Source organism: Megalobrama amblycephala, linkage group LG7 (assembly GCF_018812025.1).
Source record: "Megalobrama amblycephala isolate DHTTF-2021 linkage group LG7, ASM1881202v1, whole genome shotgun sequence".
NCBI classification, from domain to species: Eukaryota; Metazoa; Chordata; class Actinopteri; order Cypriniformes; family Xenocyprididae; genus Megalobrama; species Megalobrama amblycephala.
Window position 1 is genome coordinate 46,563,330 of NC_063050.1, and position 22,820 is coordinate 46,586,149.

Below are 22,820 nucleotides of genomic sequence, written 5' to 3' on the forward strand. Positions count from 1 at the left end.
GATGTGATAAAGACATTTCTATTAATGCTATTCAAGTAAATGCTGTTCTCATCAAATTAAGAGGCTTCGTTCAAAGTCATTAAAAATCTTACTGACCCTGAATATAATATTGCATATTTCTGCATTATGACTCGATGCCACAAGCATATGTACTTTCTAAGCTTATGCTCCTTTGTTAAGACAGCATGTGCAAATAAGAATGTTTGAGCGAAGACCATGAGGGTCATTTAATTGTCATTTATTTACATTGCCACTGAGTGCACGAACAAACATTAACTGTCTACTCTTGCTTTTAAGCTTGCCATTTGCTTCTGTCAGTTACCAAGACCACCTGTATTATCATTAAGAGGAATGCTGGCCCATCACAAAGCTGGCAAATGATTCAAACGCTATTTTCAGTACATTTGCAAAATAACAGCATTTACCACAACATAATATTATGGACCAGATGGGATATATTTGTTCTGTTAGGAGCTGACTGATTTATCATGGATAAAATAAAACTGCAAAGAAAACTTAAATGCAAATAAAATGCTTAAAAGTACAGTTTATTTATTTGCGCACTAAACAAAAAGGGCACCAAGTCAGTGTAAAACATGTTTAACTGGAACATTTTTCATGTAGTTCCATGAAGTTGGCCAATAGTCTGTTGTAGATGCTATAGTAAAGTGGCATGGTACTACCATGTTTTTGTACATGCACCATGGTAATATAATGATATTTTTAATTAAGTACCTTGTAATCATCACAGTGTGTGAATATCACCTGATACAGTCAGTATTTGTGCAATGAAAATCTGTAACAAACCTGTTTGCAACAACATTAATCTGAATCAAGTATAACAGTTTTTGTATGTGTGGCACTTTAACAAAGAGTTGCATTACAGATTTTTTTTTGGCAGAACATAATATAAATTTACTCAACATTTGGTAGAAAAACAAAGGCACTAGTATTTCCACATTTGGTGAATATTTCCAGTGGCAAAAATCTTCATAACACTTAATTTATAAAAATAAATGTTTTTTTTTTAAACTAGTAGTATAAAACTAGTGTACAGCAGGCTGTAAAAATACTTCAAGAAAACACCATATTTGTGTTTTAAAGCTGTAACAGAGAGATGAGGTTGAAACTGCAATGTGTGGTAGACTGTAGAAGATCCGTACATGTAGCATGAAACTGCAATTAAAAACACAAAGGGGGAAAAAAAATGTCCAAATTTATCTGAATCACACAAATACATGTACAGTACACTTGGTGTACAATATGACACAGGAAAAAAAAAGATATTTCTTGTTTTTAGTTCACAAATTATCAAAGATCTTCATATATTTGCTAATATCAATAGATGTTGTGCTGGCTTTTATCATTCTTTTAGCATGTAACCGGACTAAAGGAATAGTTCACCAAAAAATGAAAACAGACTCTCTGTTTTGGCTTCAGAACACTTAGAATATACTGCACAAGATAGACTACATTTATGATATTTTTAGAGTATTTTTCACCCTTTTGAAGCATCCATTCATTGTTATTGAATGGAAAAATGGCACAAAACTTTCTCCTTTTGTGTTTCATGGAAGAAAGTCATTCGTATGACTCGAGAACGACACAAGGGTGAATATATGATTACAGAATTTTAATTTTTGCAGTGAGATATCCCTTTAAGAAACCATGTCCTTAATATAAAAATACTTTTACCACGTAGAATTCTACCTATCAAGAATATAAGTAGTCGGCTGGAGATTCACGTAATCTTGCGTGTTAAAAGCCAGAAGTAAAATAAAACAAACTGACAGAAATGGTGGAACATATGCCAATCTATTGGCTGATGTCAACTCATCAGAAAATATGGCCTTTTTATTTCTTTGCTATTTGGTTCTGTCAGCAAAACCAGCAGCAAACAATGGCAGCTTTGTAAAAGCCCATTAATAAACTCAGTAACTTAATCTGACCTATAAAACCTGCCTCTATAAAAGCATAGGCATTCAAATCAGCAAGTCCAGTGGAGATGTTTTGGAGAAAATTGTCAGTAGTACCCCAAAACAAAATGTGCTCGCAGTTCTGACGTCCAGAATTATAGATCGGTAGTGTTTAGTCTAGTCTTCAAAGTCTCTGTTTCCTCAAGCACCCTACTTTTCCTCTCCAGTCCAGTGTAGGAACAAACAAGCATGTCTCTGTGGATGTTTAGTGGTGGTAGTATGGGTGAAACAGTCTCTCAGGGGCACAGATGCTAAGCGCTGAATGTGTGTGAAGCAGTAACCGGGGGAAACGGGAGGTAAAATATGCCACAAAGCCATCAGGGACTTCACCGAGAGCTATCTGAACCTCTGATGGGAGTTCATGGTAATGATGTTTCTGTTGAAAAACATTAGAAGAGAGGTTAGGATATATTATATTATATTAGAGCAATGTGAATTGTTTTTCGTGATTACTGACTGTTGTATGCAGTAGAAACACATTTAAGTTCTAAACACTTACTTTATTTCTCATTGCTCTAAGTAGGTCTCTCACAGAGTTTCCTTTATATGTACGAAATTTTCTAAGATCTGCCAGATGGAAAAGGTTTATATTAGACATGCAAATTTATAGACAAGAATAAACATGAATTGAAAATTGTTCTTTTCATATACATCAAAAATTACACATTTTATTCAATATTTCTATAAATTTCTTACCAGCCTGCAGTGGTGCTGATATGTGCATCCTCCAGTTGGTTCTTACGACAAACCTGCCTGAGTTCTCCAGACGGGCCACTATAGCGCTGTCTGCCGGCTCCTTCTCTATTCTGTCACTGACATCCTATAGCCAAAGAATGAATTTACTTTCTCACTATACACTTCAATTTAACATGCTTCACTGAACACACACACAAACACACACCTGAAAGAACTGCAGTTGTTTCTCTGGACTCCAGAAGAAGGGATGTTTGAGGATAGACGCTGCTGAAGGACGGGACTCTGGCTCTGCACTGATCATCTGCTCAATCAGATCTCTGCCAATCACGTCCTCTACAAACACCAAAATAGCCATTAAACCATTAAAGGGATAGTTCACCCAAAAATAAAAATTCTGTCATCATTTACTCACCCACATGTTGTTCCAAACCTGTATGAATTTCTTTCTTCTGTTAAACACAAAAGAAGATGTTTTGAAGAATGATGGTAACCAGAGAGTTGAAGGTAGTCATTGACTTCCATAGTATGTTTTTTCCTACTATGGAAGTCAATGGCTACCAACATTTTTTAAAATATCTTCTTATTAAAAGAAAGAAACTCATACAGGTTTGGAACAACTTGAGTAATGATGACAGAATGCACACAAATAAATTAAACATTTTTTTTTACCTAATAAATACCTAAAATTGATCAATAATATTTTGAAAACACAAAATTTGTATTCATTGACAAGGCTGGGTTGCACTTTATTTTACAGTATGTGCACTTTCAATGTACTTACAGTGTACTTAACAAGAAAGTACTGAAAAACATAAGGTAACTACATGGGTTAAGATTAGGTTCAGGGGTAATACCTAGTTACTACCCAGTTATTGCAATTACTACAATAAGTATATAGTATGTACATGCGAAACAGGACTGTAAAATAAAGTGCTACCCAAGGCTGATTTTAGAATTGATTTATTGAAGGGGTCCTACTTTGCTTTTTTTACATTTTCAACATTCATTAGTGTGTAATGTTGCTGTTTAAGCATGAAAAAGGCCTGCAAAGTTACAAAGCACAAAGTCCACTTCAAAGGGAGTTATTCTCTGTATCAGTGCACACTGTTTCTGAACTCCTTGAAATGCCTCAATTGTAGTTTCTTGAGTTATCTTCCAGGAACAAACACATCACAATAATCCACATTTAAATAATTCCCTCCCAAGTTAAACACAGATAACAGGGTGAGACCTGGTTGAGTTGCGTTAGTAGTGTGTTGAAACTCACAGTTGTGGTAAAGGCATGATATTTCCAAAACAAGCTCAAAGTGGTTGACCAATCATAACACACTGGTCCAGCTGACCAATCAGAGAACACTATGCTTTTTGGAAGGAGGGGGTTCAAAGAGACTGGAACTAAACTGACCCTGTATCCTAATGTGCATACTATCCACCCTACCTGCCCTGAATAGTATTGAAAATTACTAATATCACATACTATTTAGGATGGATAGTACAGGTGCTGGTCATATAATTAGAATATCATCAAAAAGTTTATTTATTTCACTAATTCCATTCAAAAAGTGAAACTTGTATATTATATTCATTCATTACACACAGACTGATATATTTCAAATGTTCATTTCTTTTAACTTTGATGATTATAACTGACAACTAAGGAAAATCCCATATTCAGTATCTCAGAAAATTAGAATATTGTGAAAAGGTTCAATATTGAAGACACCTGGTGGCACACTCTAATCAGCTAATTAACTCGAAACACCTAAAAAAAGGCCTTTAAATGGTCTCTCAGTCTAGTTCTGTAGGCTACACAATCATGGGAAAGACTGCTGACTTGACAGTTGTCCAAAAGACGACCATTGACACCTTGCACAAGGAGGGCAAGCACATTAATAGAGAGGCGAAGGGAAGGAAAAGATGTTGTAGAATACAATATGTGTACAAGCAATAGGGATAACCGCACCCTGGAGAGGATTGTGAAACAAAACCCATTGAAAAATGTGGGGGAGATTCACAAAGAGTGGACTGCAGCTGGAGTCAGTGCTTCAAGAACCACTACGCACAGACGTATGCAAGACATGGGTTTCAGCTGTCGCATTCCTTGTGTCAAGCCACTCTTGAACAACAGACAGCGTCAGAAGCATCTCGCCTGGGCTGAAGACAAAAAGGACTGGACTGCTGCTGAGTGGTCCAAAGTTATGTTCTCTGATGAAAGAAAATTTTGCATTTCCTTTGGAAATCAGGGTCCCAGAGTCTGGAGGAAGAGAGGAGAGGCACACAATCCACGTTGCTTGAGGTCCAGTGTAAAGTTTCAACAGTCAGTGATGGTTTGGGGTGCCATGTCATCTGCTGGTGTTGGTCCACTGTGTTTTCTGAGGTCCAAGGTCAACGCAGCCATATACCAGGAAGTTTTCGAGCACTTCATGCTTCCTGCTGCTGACCAACTTTATGGAGATGCAGATTTCATTTTCCAACAGGACTTGGCACCTGCACACAGTGCCAAAGCTACCAGTACCTGGTTTAAGGACCATGGTATCCCTGTTCTTAATTGGCCAGCAAACTCGCAAGACCTTAACTCCATAGAAAATCTATGGGGTATTGTGAAGAGGAAGATGCAAAATGCCAGACCCAACAATGCAGAAGAGCTGAAGGCCACTATCAGAGCAACCTGGGCTCTCATAACACCTGAGCAGTGCCACAGACTGATCGAGTCCATGCCACGCCGCTTTGCTGCAGTAATTCAGGCAAAAGGAGCCCCAACTAATTATTGAGTGCTGTACATGCTCATACTTTTCATGTTCATACTTTCCAGTTGGCCAAGATTTCTATAATCCTTTCTTTGTATTTGTCTTAAGTAATATTCTAATTTTCTGAGATACTGAATTTGGGATTTTCCTTAGTTGTCAGTTATAATCATCAAAATTAAAAGAAATAAACATTTGAAATATATCCGTCTGTGTGTAATGAATGAATATAATATACAAGTTTCACTTTTTGAATGGAATTAGTGAAATAAATCAACTTTTTGATGATATTCTAATTATATGACCAGCACTTGTATGCACATTGAGTGTTACTGACAGACTGCTAAGAGAAGTGCTGCAACAGTGTAAAATATGTAAAAATAAGTTGTTGTCTTTTGAAAAATCAAGCATGAAAACCTATTCTAGTAGACCCCAAAAAACAAAATCAAGACTTTGAAAAAGGGCATAATAGGTCCCCTTTAAAAGCCACTTGTTAGTCAGCCAAACAACACAGTTGTTAGTTGATGCCAATAATTTTAAAACAGTCAAATAATTGGCCAGTTGTTCAGATGTATAATCAAATTTTTCAAAGCCAATTGTTAGAAGAAAAAACATACAAACAAGTCATTTCTACTGATGGGACTTTTTGTGTAACATTTAGCAGTGATAAGAGTTTCTAAACAAAGCTGGAAACACTTCTGAAACAAAGAGCACACATGCATATACAAGCACATTAAAGCATGCACACAAACCATGTATATCCTCCATAAAGTGGTCGAGGTTATAGACTCCAGAGAGGATATTAGCTTGACGCCGCAGAGTGTCACCAAATGGATGCTGTCCTTTGGACGTCACATAGTAAAACACACATCCTGCAGAAAATATATCCACTGCACTCGTCTAAAGAGAAAAAATAAAGGGGAATAAAAAACAATGCAACCAATTACAATGTAATATATGAATATATCTTATTTTGAATCTGACTTAGTTTTTAAAATTCGGTACACCACAGTATCTGTTTTTCAAACTCAACTAAACTGACGTGTGTGTTTGTATGCATGTGTACTGGCAATCGTACAGGGTTCCCTTTCGGTGCATTTATGAGTAATTCAGGGGCAATCCAGCCTTCGGTTCCTGGTATCCCAGAGCGTAGGCTGAAACTATGGCGACCATCTGGAAGCTTCTTACACAAGCCGAAATCTGAGATCACTGCCCGGACTCGACCCAGTGCCCCCGGGAGTGAGAGCAAAATATTCCGTGGCTTTAAATCCCTGTGAACTGAGTACGAGAGGGTCACGTAATTATAAATGACAGTGGGTTGCACATATGCCGTCATCATCCAGTTACTCGTTTAATAATAAACGTCAGTGCAATGCAATACCACCATGTGCAACTATGATGCATTTTTATGTAGTTACAGGAAGGAATCGTTGCTATGACAACAGTGACTCACCTATGTTGAGGGAGTGAAGGTGACTGAGGCCACACATTGTCTGGTCCAGCAGGGACACCGGGTTCAGGCTTGAGTAAGGACAGCTTGGGTCCTCCACATACTACATACAAAAACAGAAAAACCCGAATCAGAGTGCATGGAAACAGATCAGTTGAGATTAAACAGCTGAACATACTGCTGATTATACAGATGAAATTGAATACTGAAACTGTGATTAATTATACAGTTAGAAAATAGAGAATACAGTATACTGTTGTGTTAGTAGTGGCGAAAATCTTATTTTTTCCTCTATCACTATTTTCACTGGGTTTTTTTAGAAGAAATATTGAAATCCTTAAACATTTTTTTTTTTAAATGAAGCATTTTGTATCTTTGTCAGAGAATGTTTCTTGAGGTCCCTTTAAGGCAAGTCATTTCACTTGGCGGCCATCTTTGAAATGCCTCTTGGGCAGCTATTTCAGTCATTCAAGTACAGCTCTTATCTCTTTGAATGGGGAAACTTCTCAAATTTAAATTCTCCAAATCTGTTCACCAAGCTTATGATTGAATTTAATATTTGAAATCACCAATGAAATCAGGCTGGACCAGCCAATGCTCACGTGCAGTCCTAAGCGTGCATCTCAGAACTAAAGGCAGCACCAGTGATGCAATGACTTTACTAATTGGCAATTGGTTGATTTATTTAGAAATTTGGACTTATTCCGCCATATTGTGCATTGCCTTTTATGCCATTCATACTAATGCGGCTGCCTTTGAAGCATGCATTTCAAGGTAGGAAGGCATCAAGGCATGTCCAAATCCAATGTTAGCTTCACTTCCTGTCTCCTGAGATACCTTCATCTGATCGATTTTTGAAGGCAGCGTAGATGTTTCCTTCGCTGCCTTTGATATCCCACAATCCTATGCTTTCTATTCTGTGACAGCTGAGCTAAAAAATAAAGATGGCGTCTGAAAGTTGCAGTTGGTGGTCAGTTTGTGTGTACATTTTTGACTGTTTTTTAATCGTTTCGACCATGTTTTCCACTTTTGATGTCATTTCTAGCAAGAAATTACTGTTGTACTAATTAAATATTTGTTTAGTTCTCACCAAAGCTCTGCTGTAGATCATTAAACCGTTACGCTGCCTCAGAAGTCTGTCTGAAATTTATTTTGTGAGATACTTTCATGTGCAAACGCTGCCTACAAAGTCATTGCCTGATAAGGCAACGAGGCAACAAGTCAGCTGCCTAAGTTTTCGGATACAGCCTTTGATAGACAGTCTTTATATATCTGAAGTCTTTAATATAAGTGCAATTTTTCCATATGCAGATCATTTTAAGCACAAATTTTACTAGTTTAATTTTATTTACTATTTGCTGCAAGTTTTTGTTATTTAGGCTATTGTTAACAGACTATTAAAGCAATTGTTTATTAAAATAAAATAAAATACAAATATTAGACGAAAAACTTTAATTAAAAATGTTGCCTTGCACACTAACTGGAATAAAATAAGTAGAAGCACTAAAATTATTAAAATTGAAATAAAGCAAAATAGAAATATATATATATAAAAAAAAAAAAACTGTGAAAAGTGAAAACTGTGAAATCCATTATTCTATGAACACACACACACTCATTGAAACACACCTGCTGGAGTGTGGCGGCACACAGCTCTATGGCAATGTAAGTGAACTGTCTGTCCCGCTCTGTGCAGAAGTAACGGATGACGTTGGGATGCTCGTCTGATTCACGGAGGAGCTGAACCTCTCGCTCTGCAAACTCTACACACTCTGGAAGGATACGCTTCACCGCCACACGCCGACCGTCAAAATGACCCCTGTGTGCACAACACCAGTGAATTAAGGGTAAAGAACAACCAACCAACCAAACCAGTAAACAAAAAAACAAAATACTCATAGATTACAAAAATTTAAAGGGGTACTTCACCACTTAATTTTAACTGCCTGGCAAAATCATTACCCCCCTCATTGAAGGTGCTACCTGGTTGCCTAATCCTAACCCCACCCCCACACCTAACCCGAAATTTACCTACACTCAGGGGGGTAATAATCTGGCGGGGGTCAGAATACGGCAAAACACCGGCAGACTTTTTTAAACAAATAAATGTGAAACATGGAGAACGAGGAAACACTGTTAATTTACATATACTGCTGACATTGCAACAATACAAAGTGAGTTGAAAATTGGCAAAGTTACACTTTAACTTCACAACACAGCATAAGCAAACTAGTATCACAATCCATGAAAACCCACCGGAACACAAAGGTTCCCGCCGTCCCATGGCCCAACACCTCAGCCGGACTGAAAGTGATTTTACCAACTTCCACAACGTCAGGATGTTCATCTGAAGAATATGAACAAACAAATTATAATGCTATGCAATGGGGAAAGAACTAAGAAATGATAAACCTGACATTTTTTAAACATAATTAAAAAACACAATTACCTAAAATTAGCATTATAGTGAATAACATATAGGTTTGTAAATTAAATAAACTGCTTATGTAGATAAATAGAAAAAAACAATAGGCCTCACTCATGAATACAAGCAGAACAATTGTTTTGTGTAAATTATTTATAAAATCCTTCTTTAAAAAAATCATTCCTATAATCAGCAACAATTTAGTTAAGAATAGCTTTACAGCTGGGATTTAATTGTATTTACACAGAAATTTGTTTCATTAATGAGGCTCAGTAGAATAGATTCCGTACTCTGTGATTGGCTGGCTGTCGTTATTGGGGCGGAGTCTTTGCTTGAGAATGGCTTTGTTTGATTGGATGCAACAGAACTAGTCTTCTCTGAATTGCTGTTGTTGCTGTAGGATGATGTTGAGTGTGGAGTGTTTGGTTCTGTGGGAGTGCTCTGATTGGCCAGCCCGGGCAGAAGGTTGGAGTCCACTGGCTCTTCGGTTCTCTGGGATATTTTGACAGGCTGATCAAAAAGAGAACAACAAACAGTTTTTATGTTTATTTTTTTTTTAAGTCTAATTGCTAATAATACATATATATATATATATATATATATATATATATATATATATATTATCAATATATAGGTCTATTATACAGTACAGTCCAAAAGTTTGGAACCACTAAGATTTTTAATGTTTTTAAAAGAAGTTTTGTCTGCTCACCAAGGCTACATTTATTTAATTAAAAATACAGTAAAAAACAGTAATATTGTGAAATATTATTACAATTTAAAATAACTGTGTACTATTTAAATATATTTGACAAAGTAATTTATTCCTGTGATGCAAAGCTGAATTTTCAGCATCGTTACTCCAGTCTTCAGTGTCACATGATCCTTCAGAAATCATTCTAATATGCTGATCTGCTGCTCAATAAACATTTATGATTATTTTCAATGTTGAAAACAGTTGTGTACTTTTTTTTTCAGGATTCCTTGATGAATAGAAAGTTCAAAAGAACAGCATTTATCTGAAATACAAAGCTTCTGTAGCATTATACACTACCGTTCAAAGTTTGGGGTCAGTAAGAATTTTTATTTTTATTTTTTTGAAAAGAAATTAAAGAAATGAATATTTTTATTCAGCAAGGATGCATTAAATCAATCAAAAGTGGCAGTAAAGACATTTATAATGTTACAAAAGATTAGATTTCAGATAAACACTGTTCTTTTGAACTTTCTATTCATCAAATAATCCTGAAAAAAAATATTGTACACAAATATTTTGTACAATTGTACACATTAAATGTTTCTTGAGCAGCAGATCAGCATATTAGAATGATTTCTGAAGGATCATGTGACACTGAAGACTGGAGTAATGATGCTGAAAATTCAGCTTTGCCATCACAGGAATAAATTACTTTGTGAAATATATTCAAATAGAAAACAGTTATTTTAAATTGTAATAATATTTCACAGTATTACTGTTTTTTACTGTATTTTTAATTAAATAAATGTAGCCTTGGTGAGCAGACGAAACTTCTTTTAAAAACATTAAAAATCTTAGTGGTTCCAAACTTTTGGACTGTACTGTATATATATTTATATCACTGACACTGATACCAATTAATTCAAAATACACTCTCTAAATCTATTACTCACCCTTTTGTGTGTTAGCAGGAAGGCAATCCATGCTCCCAGCAGCAGTGTCACCACCAGCACGGTCATGGGGTCAGAGGTCAAGGAGTCTGGCAACACGGGGGAAGAGCTGGGCTTTGTTACCGGTGGCAACTGTAAACAAAAAAAGTTTGTGCTTGGCTGTTCAGAATGCTTGCAATTTCATCATGCATGAGATTTTCAACGGCTTACAACCGCTTATGTAGTTGCTATAGACACTATCATCTGAATCTCAATTTATTTCACAATTTCATTTAAGAATATACAGTATTATTCTCAGCATAGTTTGCTGCATGGATATAGCCATTATAAACAATCAATCACAATATAAAGGTGTCAGAACTATGTAAGATTTTCTGTGAAATAATAACTTAAAATTCAGTCTTTTTTCTCCAAATCTTCAGAAGACTTGGAATAAAGTTGCATAGATTACTTTTATGGTACTTTTAATTTGTCCTTTTTGAATGTTTTCTGGAAAACAGCATTGTGAACATATCATTGTATGTGTTTGTATGTGTATGTGAAACATAACGCACACACTAACATAGTTCTTCATGTTCCAAACAACACAAGGGTGAATAAATGACTCGTCATATTTTATTTTTATTTTGAAGTGAACTATCCCTTTAAGAGTGTGTGTGGAACTATGCATTGGACTCACTGGGTGAGAGGCAGAGCGGAAAGAAGAACCAGAACCTCGAGGTGGGATGACATCACCAGAGCGCTGCAGGTTCTCTGGGAAATCTCTCAACATGGTGGTGTGAGCCACAGGAGGGACTTCATGGTGACCTACACACACACACACACGTTTTATGTTTAGGTTTTCATGTTTTATGGTGACATTCCATAGACATAATGATTTTTATACTATACAAACTGTATATTCTTTCCCCTAACCCTAAACCTACCCAGCACAGAAAACTTTCTGCATTTTTACTTTTTCAGAAAACATAATTTACTATAATTAGCTGTTTTCCTCATGGGGACCAAAAAATATCTCCACAAGGTCGAGGATTTCGGGTATTGCCATTTTTCGGGGGACATTTTGTCCCCATAACGTAGGATATACCACACACACACACACACACACGTACAGACCAAGCAACATATGAATAAATGTAATAAAAAATACTGATATTGGTTGAATGAACATTAAGAAATGCTCTTTCTTTAACTATTTTATTTTATTTTGTTAACTACATTTTTAAACATATAATATAATACAACATAATAATAATGTTTTTTTTTTTAAATCAAAATGTATAATATAATATGTTTTTGAATTAATAAATTGAACACTATAAACCATTTACAGAGATACGCTGCTGTTTTAGGACAACTGTTTTAGGGAAGATGATTTTTGTCGTGTATCTCTTCACATTATAATCAGCCCAGCCCGATGGTTTTAAAAGAGGTTTAAGTAGGTTCAGAGGTAAGAATATTAACCGCAGTCCTGAAACTACTGAACTAGAATTTAACCTGTGGGTGTTACAGCATTGCACATGCATGTATCTTGAAGTACACACATTTTAGTATGTAAGTGAGCAAAATGTGTCTATGCATATATAAAACTAAACACATTGTGTGTTCAAGTGTGCGAGTTGGCCGTACCAATCAGCAGCCACTGATTCTGCAGGGAGGTGCTGCTTCCTGGTGGATATTTCACATCAGTGCTGGGCGTGATCTCACACTCGGGCCGCCCATTACCCATTGTGACGCCAGCTGTCATTGGCCCCTCAATGCGCGCAAGAGTGAGACCTTTTGGCTGCCATGGGAACAGAATAAGGTTAATCAGAAGGAAGATTTACTATCGGTTTTGAAAAAATGGATAGCTGAACTTACCACTATTGCAACACCTTGATGCACAAGGGAGGTAGAAGCATACAGATGAGAGTCCGTCTTGCCAACATAGAGAGTAGGACTACCAAAAAAAGCACACACAATTACATAATTATATTAAAGGGGACCTATTATGCCCTGTTCCAAAGTCTTGATTTTGTTTATGGGGCCAACTAGAATAGGTTTTCATGCTTGAATGTTCAAAAACCATTCACATATTTTGCATTGTTGCTCTCTTCCCAGGCCCTGTCCCAAATTACACACTTTATGTGCACTTGTGGTCTTGTGGACTTACAATGGACTCACAAGACTGTAGAGTGTTCCATTTGTCATTTTAGGTTTCAGAAGTGTTTTATGTTTGGGTGACCTTTCCCTTTAAATAAATGGGATTTAAAAAACTATTATAAGATTGTCTTACACTAGCTGAGTCTTAGTGCTGTGGCTCTCCTTTGTGAACTGATAGGCCCACTTCATGGTGTGGGACTGTGTGTTTTCGGCAGTGAAGGTCAGGTAACGCAGGGTTTCTGTTGCAACTGTCATGTGAGGAGCTCGCCGCAGACTGTCCTGACTCCATAAGTAGAACCCTGCCACTGGAGAATCAAACTTCTGCATCCACAAGACCTCACCAGAGTCCCGATCCACTGTAACCACCAGACCATCCCCACTCGATGCAAAGTGCGACATCTCTGTGATACACAGACACACGCAACCATGAAGAACTCGAAAAACACCCCAAATATACTCATATGCATTCACGTGGCTTGTTAAATCTGTGCATGTGTGGTGAGGAACCTACTGTATTCATATTTCTTGTCATCATAGAGAGGAGCGGAGTAGTCGTTGTAGGTGGCATTCCAGCGGAGTTCCTGACTCTTCGTGTCATACATGGTGATCATATATTCTGCAGACATACGTGCATCACGTGAGTTTGGGTCAGTGAGATTTTTGTATGTTTTTGACAAGAAGTCTCTAATGCTCACCAAAGTACAGTAAAAACAGTAATATTATTACTATAATTATTTTCTATTTTAATATACAACCCCATTTTTAGAAAAGTTGGGATTTTTTGTAAAATGCAATAAAATCAAAAATCTGTGATTTGTTAATTCTCTTGAACCTTTTCCTCATTTAACTGACAAAAGAACAAAGAAAAGATTTGCAGTGGTTTCACTCACCAACATTTTGATTTTGATGTCTGCAACACACTCCAAAAAAGTTGGGGTTGTATTTTCAAATGTAATTTATTCCTGTGATGGCAAAGCTGAATTTTCAGCATCATTACTCCAGTCTTCAGTGTCACATGATTCTTCAGAAATTATTCTAATATGCTGATTTGCTGCTCAAGAAACATTTCTTATCATTCTCAATGTTGAAAACAGTTGTACTATTATTTTTTAATATTTTAATATTTTTATTTTTAAATAAATTTATTGCATCCTGGCTGACTAAAAGTATTGATTTCTTAAAAAAAAATCTGTAAATTACTGTTTTTGCTGTATTTTTGATTTAAAAAAAATGTGACCTTGGTGAGCATAAGAGACTGCTTTCAAAAAACATTAATGCTACATTGCAACTAAATCTGTGACAATTTCAAGATGTCAGCTGTAAATATAACCACATTTTTTACAGTTTCTTGGTGGTTCCCAGGGTGTTGCAATGCAGTGGCTGGGGTGTTCTGGTTGCAATATTTCCATACATGTTATATATACAGTACAGTCCAAAAGTTTGGAACCACTAAGATTTTTAATGTTTTTAAAAGAAGTTTCGTCTGCTCACCAAGGCTACATTTATTTAATTAAAAATACAGTAAAAAACAGTAATATTGTGGAATATTATTACAATTTAAAATAACTGTTTTCTATTTGAATATATTTCACAAAGTAATTTATTCCTGTGATGGCAAAGCTGAATTTTCAGCATCATTACTCCAGTCTTCAGTGTCACATGATCCTGATCTGCTGCTCAAGAAACATTTAATGTGTACAATTGTACAAAATATTTGTGTACAATATTTTTTTTCAGGATTATTTGATGAATAGAAAGTTCAAAAGAACAGTGTTTATCTGAAATCTAATCTTTTGTAACATTATAAATGTCTTTACTGCCACTTTTGATTGATTTAGTGCATCCTTGCTGAATAAAAGTATTCATTTCTTTAATTTCTTTTCAAAAAAATAAAAATAAAAATTCGTACTGACCCCAAACTTTTGAACGGTAGTGTATAATGCTACAGAAGCTTTGTATTTCAGATAAATGCTGTTCTTTTGAACTTTCTATTCATCAAGGAATCCTGAAAAAAAAAGTACACAACTGTTTTCAACATTGAAAATAATCATAAATGTTTCTTGAGCAGCAAATCAGCAAATTAGAATGATTTCTGAAGGATCATGTGACACTGAAGACTGGAGTAACGATGCTGAAAATACAGCTTTGCATCACAGGAATAAATTACTTTGTCAAATATATTTAAATAGTACATAGTTATTTTAAATTGTAATAATATTTCACAATATTACTGTTTTTTACTGTATTTTTAATTAAATAAATGTAGCCTTGGTGAGCAGACGAAACTTCTTTTAAAAACATTAAAAATCTTAGTGGTTCCAAACTTTTGGACTGTACTGTATATATAAATCTTTAAAAATATATGTGCCATGTCAGAATGACTCAGGGTGTATATAAAGGAATCTAATGTGCAAAGGGACACACATAGACAGGCATGAGTGTGCTGAGTTATAAGACAAGGTTCACGTGTCTGTGTTCGGACCTGTGCGACCAATGTACAGCAGAGGAGCAGATGGGCATATGGAGTCTGAGGAGGAGGTGCTCAGACTTGTCTGTTTTTCACCTGTCTGAGGATCAACCACAAACCAAGTGTCCTGCTTTTTACCTGCGAATGTACACAGTACAATAAATGAGAGTACAAGTTTCACATTTTATGAACATGCCATCATGGTTCCCAGACCCCTTTATGTTATATGTCTATGCAAACACACTCAGAAAGCTAATCTAGCCTATTAAATCGCTCAGGAAAACTAAAAGTATGTCCGTGACTTTTAAGCTTTTATTATTTTTCGTGACTTTTATAAAATCACGTTGAGCTGGAAATCACTTTTTTTCCAAATAAAATATGAAATGACCATGTGAATTCTTCACTACAGATATCAAACACTGATTTCACCATAAAACATTACAAACATGTTAGACGTTACCTGTGTAGAGCACTCCATCAGAGCTCCTGCAGGGAGAAGACTGGACCAATTCTGGAATAGTGAACGGGAGTTTCTGCAGAGAAGATTTATATAAATGACATGAGCTGTAACTGCCTCAAACACATTCGCAGCACATTCGCTGCCCGTGACACTCACCATCAGACCCTCTTTGCGCTTGCCTCCTAGAACATACAGACTGCCATCATTGGGATCCGGTAAAAAGCCTGGCCTACAAGAGTTGAACATTAAATGAAAATACAGATTACAAGTTGGATCGTGAAAATGAGCATTACATACCAGAATGGAGTCAGATCTGAATGCAGGATTTTAAAGCAATGCCTAAATCTGTACTTGGCTAATGGTAACATTATCTAATAGCCTGCACAGCTTAAGTATGGAAGCTTGTTTCCACCACTAAATAAAAAATAAAAAAGTTAATTGCGACTTTTTATCTCACAATTACGACTTTTTGTCTCACAATTGCGAGTTTATATCACGCAATTTTGAGAAAAAAGACAGAATTGATAGATTAAAAAGTCGCATTTATACCTTTTTTATTTTTTATTCAGTGGAGGAAACAAGCTTCCATACTTAAGCTATATAATTGGAAAAGTTATTACAATTTGATGAAAGACGACAAAGATAAAAAACAAAACAATTATTATGAATAATATTGATCAATGAAACGATCACAAGATCAGGAACAAGCAATAAGAAAGTAATCAGGGTCAGTTCTGATTTCATCACATGCACATACACTACTGTTCAAATGTTTGGGGTCAGAAAGGTGTTATTTTTTAAGAAACTGATTCTTCTATTCAGCATGGACACATTAAATTGATCAAAAATGACAGAAAAGACATTTACAATGTTACAAAAGATTTCTATTTTAAATAAATGCTGTTCTTTTGAACTCTCTATTCATTAAAAGGAAAAAAAAATCCTGGAAAAAATGTTGGTTGGTTTCCACAAAACAATTTAAGCAGCACAACTGTTTTCGCCTGTTTATTTAATTAAGCATATTAGAATGATTTCTGAAGGATCATGTGACACTGAAGACTGGAGTAATGGCGCTGAAAATTCAGCTTTGCATCACAGGAATAAATTACATCTTAAAATATATTAAAGTAGAAAACAGTTATTTTAAATTGCAATAATATCTCACAATATTACCGTTTTTGCTGTATTTTTGATCAAATAAATGCCGCCTTGGTGAGCATTAGAGATATATATTAAATAATCTTACAGACTCCAAACTTATGAATGGTAGTGTATGTTCATTTTGATTCTGAATCTGTTAAACACTTACTCTTGGAAATATGTAGGAACCTGTATGATGGGATCTAGGGGAGAGAGGGTGAAATGGTTATTGGAAGATGTTTGACAGATATTCAATTACACTGAATATGTCATGTTTGTAACAACGAAAAGCTTTTTAAAAGCTTGTCTTGATGCCACAAAACAGCACTGCTACAACACGATCATTCTTTCTGTTATCACTTTTTATAATGCACATATACACACCTTCCTTCAGTGTCCATTTGATGTCTCCTGTCTGTTTACTGATGGCATGCAGACTTCCATCCAGTGTAGAAACAAAGAGCAGAGACTCCGGGAGTGAGACTGAACTTCCTCCCTCACACTGAAAGAGAAACACCTGCAGTTATCAGACTATTTCAAACTAAATGCTACCTGATATGTAGCCAGAAATACCCATAATGTGTGTTCTCTTGAGAGTGAGTGTGTTGAGAGTGAGGGCTGTTCAACAAAATCATTTAACTTTAAATCTAACAATGTCAACATTTCTGTAAGAGTTAGCTTTAGGTGGGGGGTATAGTAAATGTCATTATTTAAAACCATTGTGTCCATAAGAGGTCCTGATAGCTTTAGAGGTTTGTGTGTGTTTGTGTTAGAGAACACGGTTAACAGACAACAACTATTAACCAGGATATCCTTCTTCACAGTCGTTAACACCACTCCTATATTTACCAAAAAACTGCCTGGCATTATACAGCTGAGAAAGTGTGGACGGGCAACTATGAAAGAGTCAAAATCACTAACTTTTTCTTTTTTCTTTTTTTTTTTTTTGCCCTGGTTCTGAATAACATCATTTTTGAACCTTCACATATCCATTTCATTACTGTATGATATCTATCTGACCCCCAACAATCTCAGCTAACGTTCTCTCACAAACATTATTCCAGTAACATTTATAGAACATTTGATCAAAGTTACCTGGTCTTAGTAATATTCTCAAAACGTTAGCACAAAAACATTAACGATACGATTCATGGAATGATTTATCCTGAAACATTTGAGTTGGATGTTCGTCTAACGTTTGTTTAAATGGTACTACTTGCTTCAGAATGTTCAGAGAACATTTAAAAGTAACATTCTCATTATGTTTGCAAAATTCTAAAATGGAATGTTCCCTTAAGATTTGTATAACCAAAGAAAAACGTTTTTTGAACATTTCAAAAACTGGTTGATTTGAAAATTCAGATTTAATGTCTTCATAACTTAACAGGAAAGTTAGCAAAACGTTCTCAGAACATATTTTTGTTATTTGGGTAATAACATTGACTGTGTAGAACTTGGAAAAACATTATATAAATATTGTCTAAAAAGTATCAAATTTACTTTTAGGAGGACGTTATAAAGCTGTTATTTCATTAATGCATACAATAATTATGTATTTGAGCCAAGGGGATACAATATTTTGGTTGCACTTTATTTACAGTACGTGTACTTACAGTGTAGGCCGAACGTACTGTGAAATACAAGTTTAGGGTTAAGGTTAGGTTTAGGGGTAGGTTCAGCGTTAGTAGGCTACCTAGTTATTACACAGTTATTGCAATTACTATAATAAGTACATAGTATGTGTAACAGGACTGTAAAGTAAAGTGCTACCAATATTTTACATTTTGAATGATTCATCATGAGAACAGTGATATTTACTCAGGTCAAACTAAGCCTGAAGCTCTGCCTACAAATATGATAACACATGGGACAGTAAGTGATTAAAAGAAATTATCATATCATACCACCTAACTTAACCCTGACCACTCTTTTTCCCCCACACATGATAGCAACTCTTGTTATAATAACACACATGCACCCGCTCTGGGAACAATGCATAATGGATTGCGCGAGCTCTCCAGTACAAGCCTATTAAGCGCGCTCCCATGCAGGTCTCGTGCTCAGATCCGGGTAATACGACACTATTGTAAGAACACAAACTGAAATGAGCTTAAAAAGCCTACTATAGTGTGTTTCCAACTTCTTCCAAACTTGTTGCTTGGATCACTCACACAATGTCCGATTCACGAAATGAATCCTTCTCTTGAACTGAATGATTAAGTTACCGGTATTTTTAATGATCCGCTCGAAACGATTCACAAATCGTTTGTAAATCACTCGACTGTGAGGGTAAACCGTGAGGTAGTTATAATGTCAGGAAAAAAATAATAGTGATATTACTAATATTTAATTTTACTTTTCAATATTATCAATACCATTACAAAAAAAAAAAAACATTTCCGCAAAAATGCCATAGTTACAGGCAGCAAATATTGTTATTTCAGAAAACCTTTTAGATACAACCTACAGTACCTAATCGAAAACATAATTATAAAAAACACAATATCACTACAAAATGAACATTAAAAAGCAGCGCAAGACTTCTAAGGACACTTTTGAGTGAATAATAACTAAATAGTGAATGGGGTTTGTGAACAGATTCGTTCAAACGAACCGTCCGAGTGAACCGATTCGCCAAAATGATTCTGACTGAAACTCATTTCATATTAATAATAATAATAATTATTATTATTATTTTATTATTATTACAATAAGAACAACAATAATAAGCTCTTTCTGATTCTGATTTATTTGCTTATTATTTTGAATTATTTCCAGGAACCCCCCAAAGCACCCCGCCTCTGCGTACCCAAAAATAGATCAACACATATCACTGTCCCCGTGCATTCCCTATGGTGACCAGCAACATAAAGTGGTAAACATGAGATACATTTTCCCGTTTTTACCTGTGACACGATCCCAGCGAAGCCAAGCAACAACGGCAGCAGCAGCATCTGTCTCCAGTCCATCATTCTCTCCCTAAATCTGGTTAAAGTCGCGGCGTGTTCTCGGTCCGTGTCAGTAAATATAAGTTACACTAAGGTCGAACGGGCTCCAAACTCCTGCAGCAAAACACCATTATCACATAGTGTCGGAAAAACCTCACAGCGACATACTCAATCACTTACAGTACTGTGACGGTTCAGCATAAGTCTGTAACATGCCAAACAACCGATCCTATAATAAAATAACAAATATTGCACATTTCCGCGTTGGGACGGAACTGGTGATGTCACTCAAATCAAACAGCATACAGTAAAAAAACTAGAAGGCACGGCCATGTTTGTTTGATTGACAGCGCGTTTGACCAATGGCGTCTCGCTGCGGTCAGCTGAAAGGCGGAGTTTCGAGAAAACTGGATGTCATTTTAAAACACGTGGAACAATAACAGTTTGGCCCTGACAATTGATGACAACAGGCCTGTTCTGTCTACTTTTTCTTTTCCTTTCGAAGTTCAACATAGAATATTCTCTCTGCTTATTAAGTGGGCAAAAGAAAAGTATTGATCGCTTTATTTTCTGCAATTTTAGTGCAATCGGACCAAACAATGTTTATTACCCCATGTATAGAATTAAGAACATGGAACATGTATGACATATTTTGTTTAGTCTGTTTTCTCAATTTTATCGTTTAAAGCATAATAATAATAGAGATACTGGTAGACATGTAAAACTGAATTCAATGCAACGTAGAGCTATATTAATTAATAATAATAATTTATATATGATTTCTGTATAGACACATACATAATTTGTATATAATTTATACCTTAATGAACATTAAACAGTAAAACACTTATAAAACAATTAATTAAAACAAGGATGTAAAAAAAAGGTAGGCTAACATACAAAATATAAAACCATTATTATGACCAACAAATTCTGTAATTAAAACATGTAAAACATTTAAAACACTTAAATGTGTTTTAACCTGTTAGCCAGCACCCCCGCTTTTGGAAAATCCCAAAAAATGACATACCCAAACTAAAACAGATACAGTTCATGAACCCTTTGCACTAAAAGCATAAGTAAGGTCTCATTTGAAAGCAGACACTTTGCAGTTTATGGTAAACTCATAATTAATTATTGTCACAAAGAAGAAAATAGTTTAAAATAGCTTTGAAATTTTGAAAAGTTATTAAAAATTTATTTTTATGAAATATATTTATGAAAATGAAAGTGAAGTTGGCCTTGTGGCAATCTAGAAATGCACTGCAGCTAAAGCCACATGTCTGACCATGTTATATTTCAAATCTGAAGATGATAGGTTTAAAACTCTGAGCTTTATTACATGTTTTTCAAGACCATGTCATGAGACTTTATTTAGAAAGGACTCTAAAATGTTAACTGATGTTTATTGTCATCTATTCAAGGGTATTGTCGATATTGTGTTTGTGGTGCTAACAGCCCCATTCAGTTTCAGTCTCCCCTGAACACATTCACACCTCTCCAGCCAGTTTATGGCTCTTATTATTCTTTTCTTTTGTCTCTATTATAATTACTGATGTTCTATTCAAGATGATTTAATCCCTCATTTCATTCACCAAACTTCTCACTTCACCTTCTTTCAAACTGTATCTAATGCCCTTCTTGGAAAAAAAAGAGAGAAAAAAAGTGAGACACTGATAAGTGTATTACTGCCCTCCATAGGTCAAAGTTTTTAACTAAATTGTCATATACAATATGCCAGTGCAAGTATATAACAATTAGTTCAAACTTTGACCTGAGGAGGGCAGTAATACACTTAGCAGCGTCTACACTGCTGGAATTCAAATAGAGAAGAAGAAGAAGAGCAGTTCAAGATGAGCATTTATGGTTAAAACGTATATTTAAAAAGAAAATAGAAAATGAGTGAGGGTTTCTCTAAATAAGACCCTTATTTCTCGTCTGGGATCGTGTAGAATGCTTTGAAGCTGCACTGAAACTGTAATTTTGACCTTCAGCCGTTTGGGCTCCATTGAAGTCCACTATATGGAGAAAAATCCTAGAATGCTTTCATCAAAAAACCTTAATTTCTTTTCGACTGACGAAAGAAGGTCATGAATATCTTGGATGACATGGGGGTGAGAAAATTATCAGGAAATTTTCATTTGAAAGTGAACTAATCCTTTAAAATTGCTGAAAATATACTCATATCCGACGAACTTTGCTGCCCCCTTGTGTATGATTTTTAATGTGAAGGCCACTAAATTGAAACAATTTAAACTCAAGACAGCTGCATATTTTCATACTACTCGTTAAAATGCGAGATATTATCAAATAAAATAACTGCTTATATTGCACTAATATAAAAAATTATTAACACTTTTGTCTTAAAATCACAAACAAGCAATCAAATCGCTCCTAATTTCATTGCTTTTGTAGTTAATGAGCTTTATGACAGTATCTATGACAATGGAAAAAGATTTTTGAAATCATTGAGAACATTTAGACTGTAAGTGCATAAATAACAAAAATTGGAAACGCTTCACGATTTTGCGTGTCATCCTTGCGCAGGGGAGCCATGCTAATCTTCTCTGTATCGATCCAATTTTAGTACATGTGCTGCCGAGACAGCACGGAATTCAAGTGAGGAACACCTTAATTAATAGTTCCGGTACTGGCTGTTAATGTACTTCACGGTAGTCAAAATGTGTAGACAAAATTACGCATAATTTATACTTAACAATTACAC

General features: G+C 35.5%; 1 protein-coding gene and 1 non-coding gene across 2 annotated transcripts; both read right to left on the bottom strand.

Moving 5' to 3' along the window:
• Positions 1-527: 527 nt before the first annotated feature.
• Positions 528-20,409, bottom strand: ern2 (endoplasmic reticulum to nucleus signaling 2). The gene is made up of 22 exons (XM_048197795.1): positions 20,054-20,409; positions 17,532-17,649; positions 17,317-17,350; positions 16,164-16,236; positions 16,008-16,080; positions 15,563-15,685; positions 13,592-13,696; positions 13,214-13,481; positions 12,799-12,877; positions 12,568-12,721; positions 11,618-11,745; positions 10,942-11,070; positions 9,582-9,801; positions 9,123-9,213; positions 8,496-8,685; positions 6,870-6,969; positions 6,495-6,694; positions 6,169-6,316; positions 2,878-3,005; positions 2,673-2,796; positions 2,476-2,543; positions 528-2,352 (listed from the first exon to the last, which is right to left on the bottom strand). Exons 1-22 carry the CDS (start codon positions 20,117-20,119, stop codon positions 2,182-2,184), a joined length of 2,790 nt encoding a protein of 929 aa, XP_048053752.1. The 5' UTR covers positions 20,120-20,409; the 3' UTR covers positions 528-2,181.
• A 2,188-nt stretch (positions 20,410-22,597) lies between these two features.
• LOC125273200 lies at positions 22,598-22,705 on the bottom strand. Its single transcript, XR_007186015.1, has one exon. It is a non-coding gene; the product is annotated as a U6 spliceosomal RNA (small nuclear RNA).
• Between the last annotated feature and the right edge of the window lie 115 nt (positions 22,706-22,820).

Excerpts from the sequence above, each read along its gene's own strand:
- ern2 (XM_048197795.1), bottom strand. The coding sequence starts at position 20,119 with ATGATGGACTGGAGACAGATGCTGCTGCTGCCGTTGTTGCTTGGCTTC. Across the intron at positions 17,351-17,531 it reads CAAATGGACACTGAAGGAAG|ATCCCATCATACAGGTTCCT; the intron begins GTGTGTATATGT and ends TCTCTCCCCTAG. Across the intron at positions 12,878-13,213 it reads AGCACTAAGACTCAGCTAGT|TCCTACTCTCTATGTTGGCA; the intron begins GTAAGACAATCT and ends TTTTTTTGGTAG.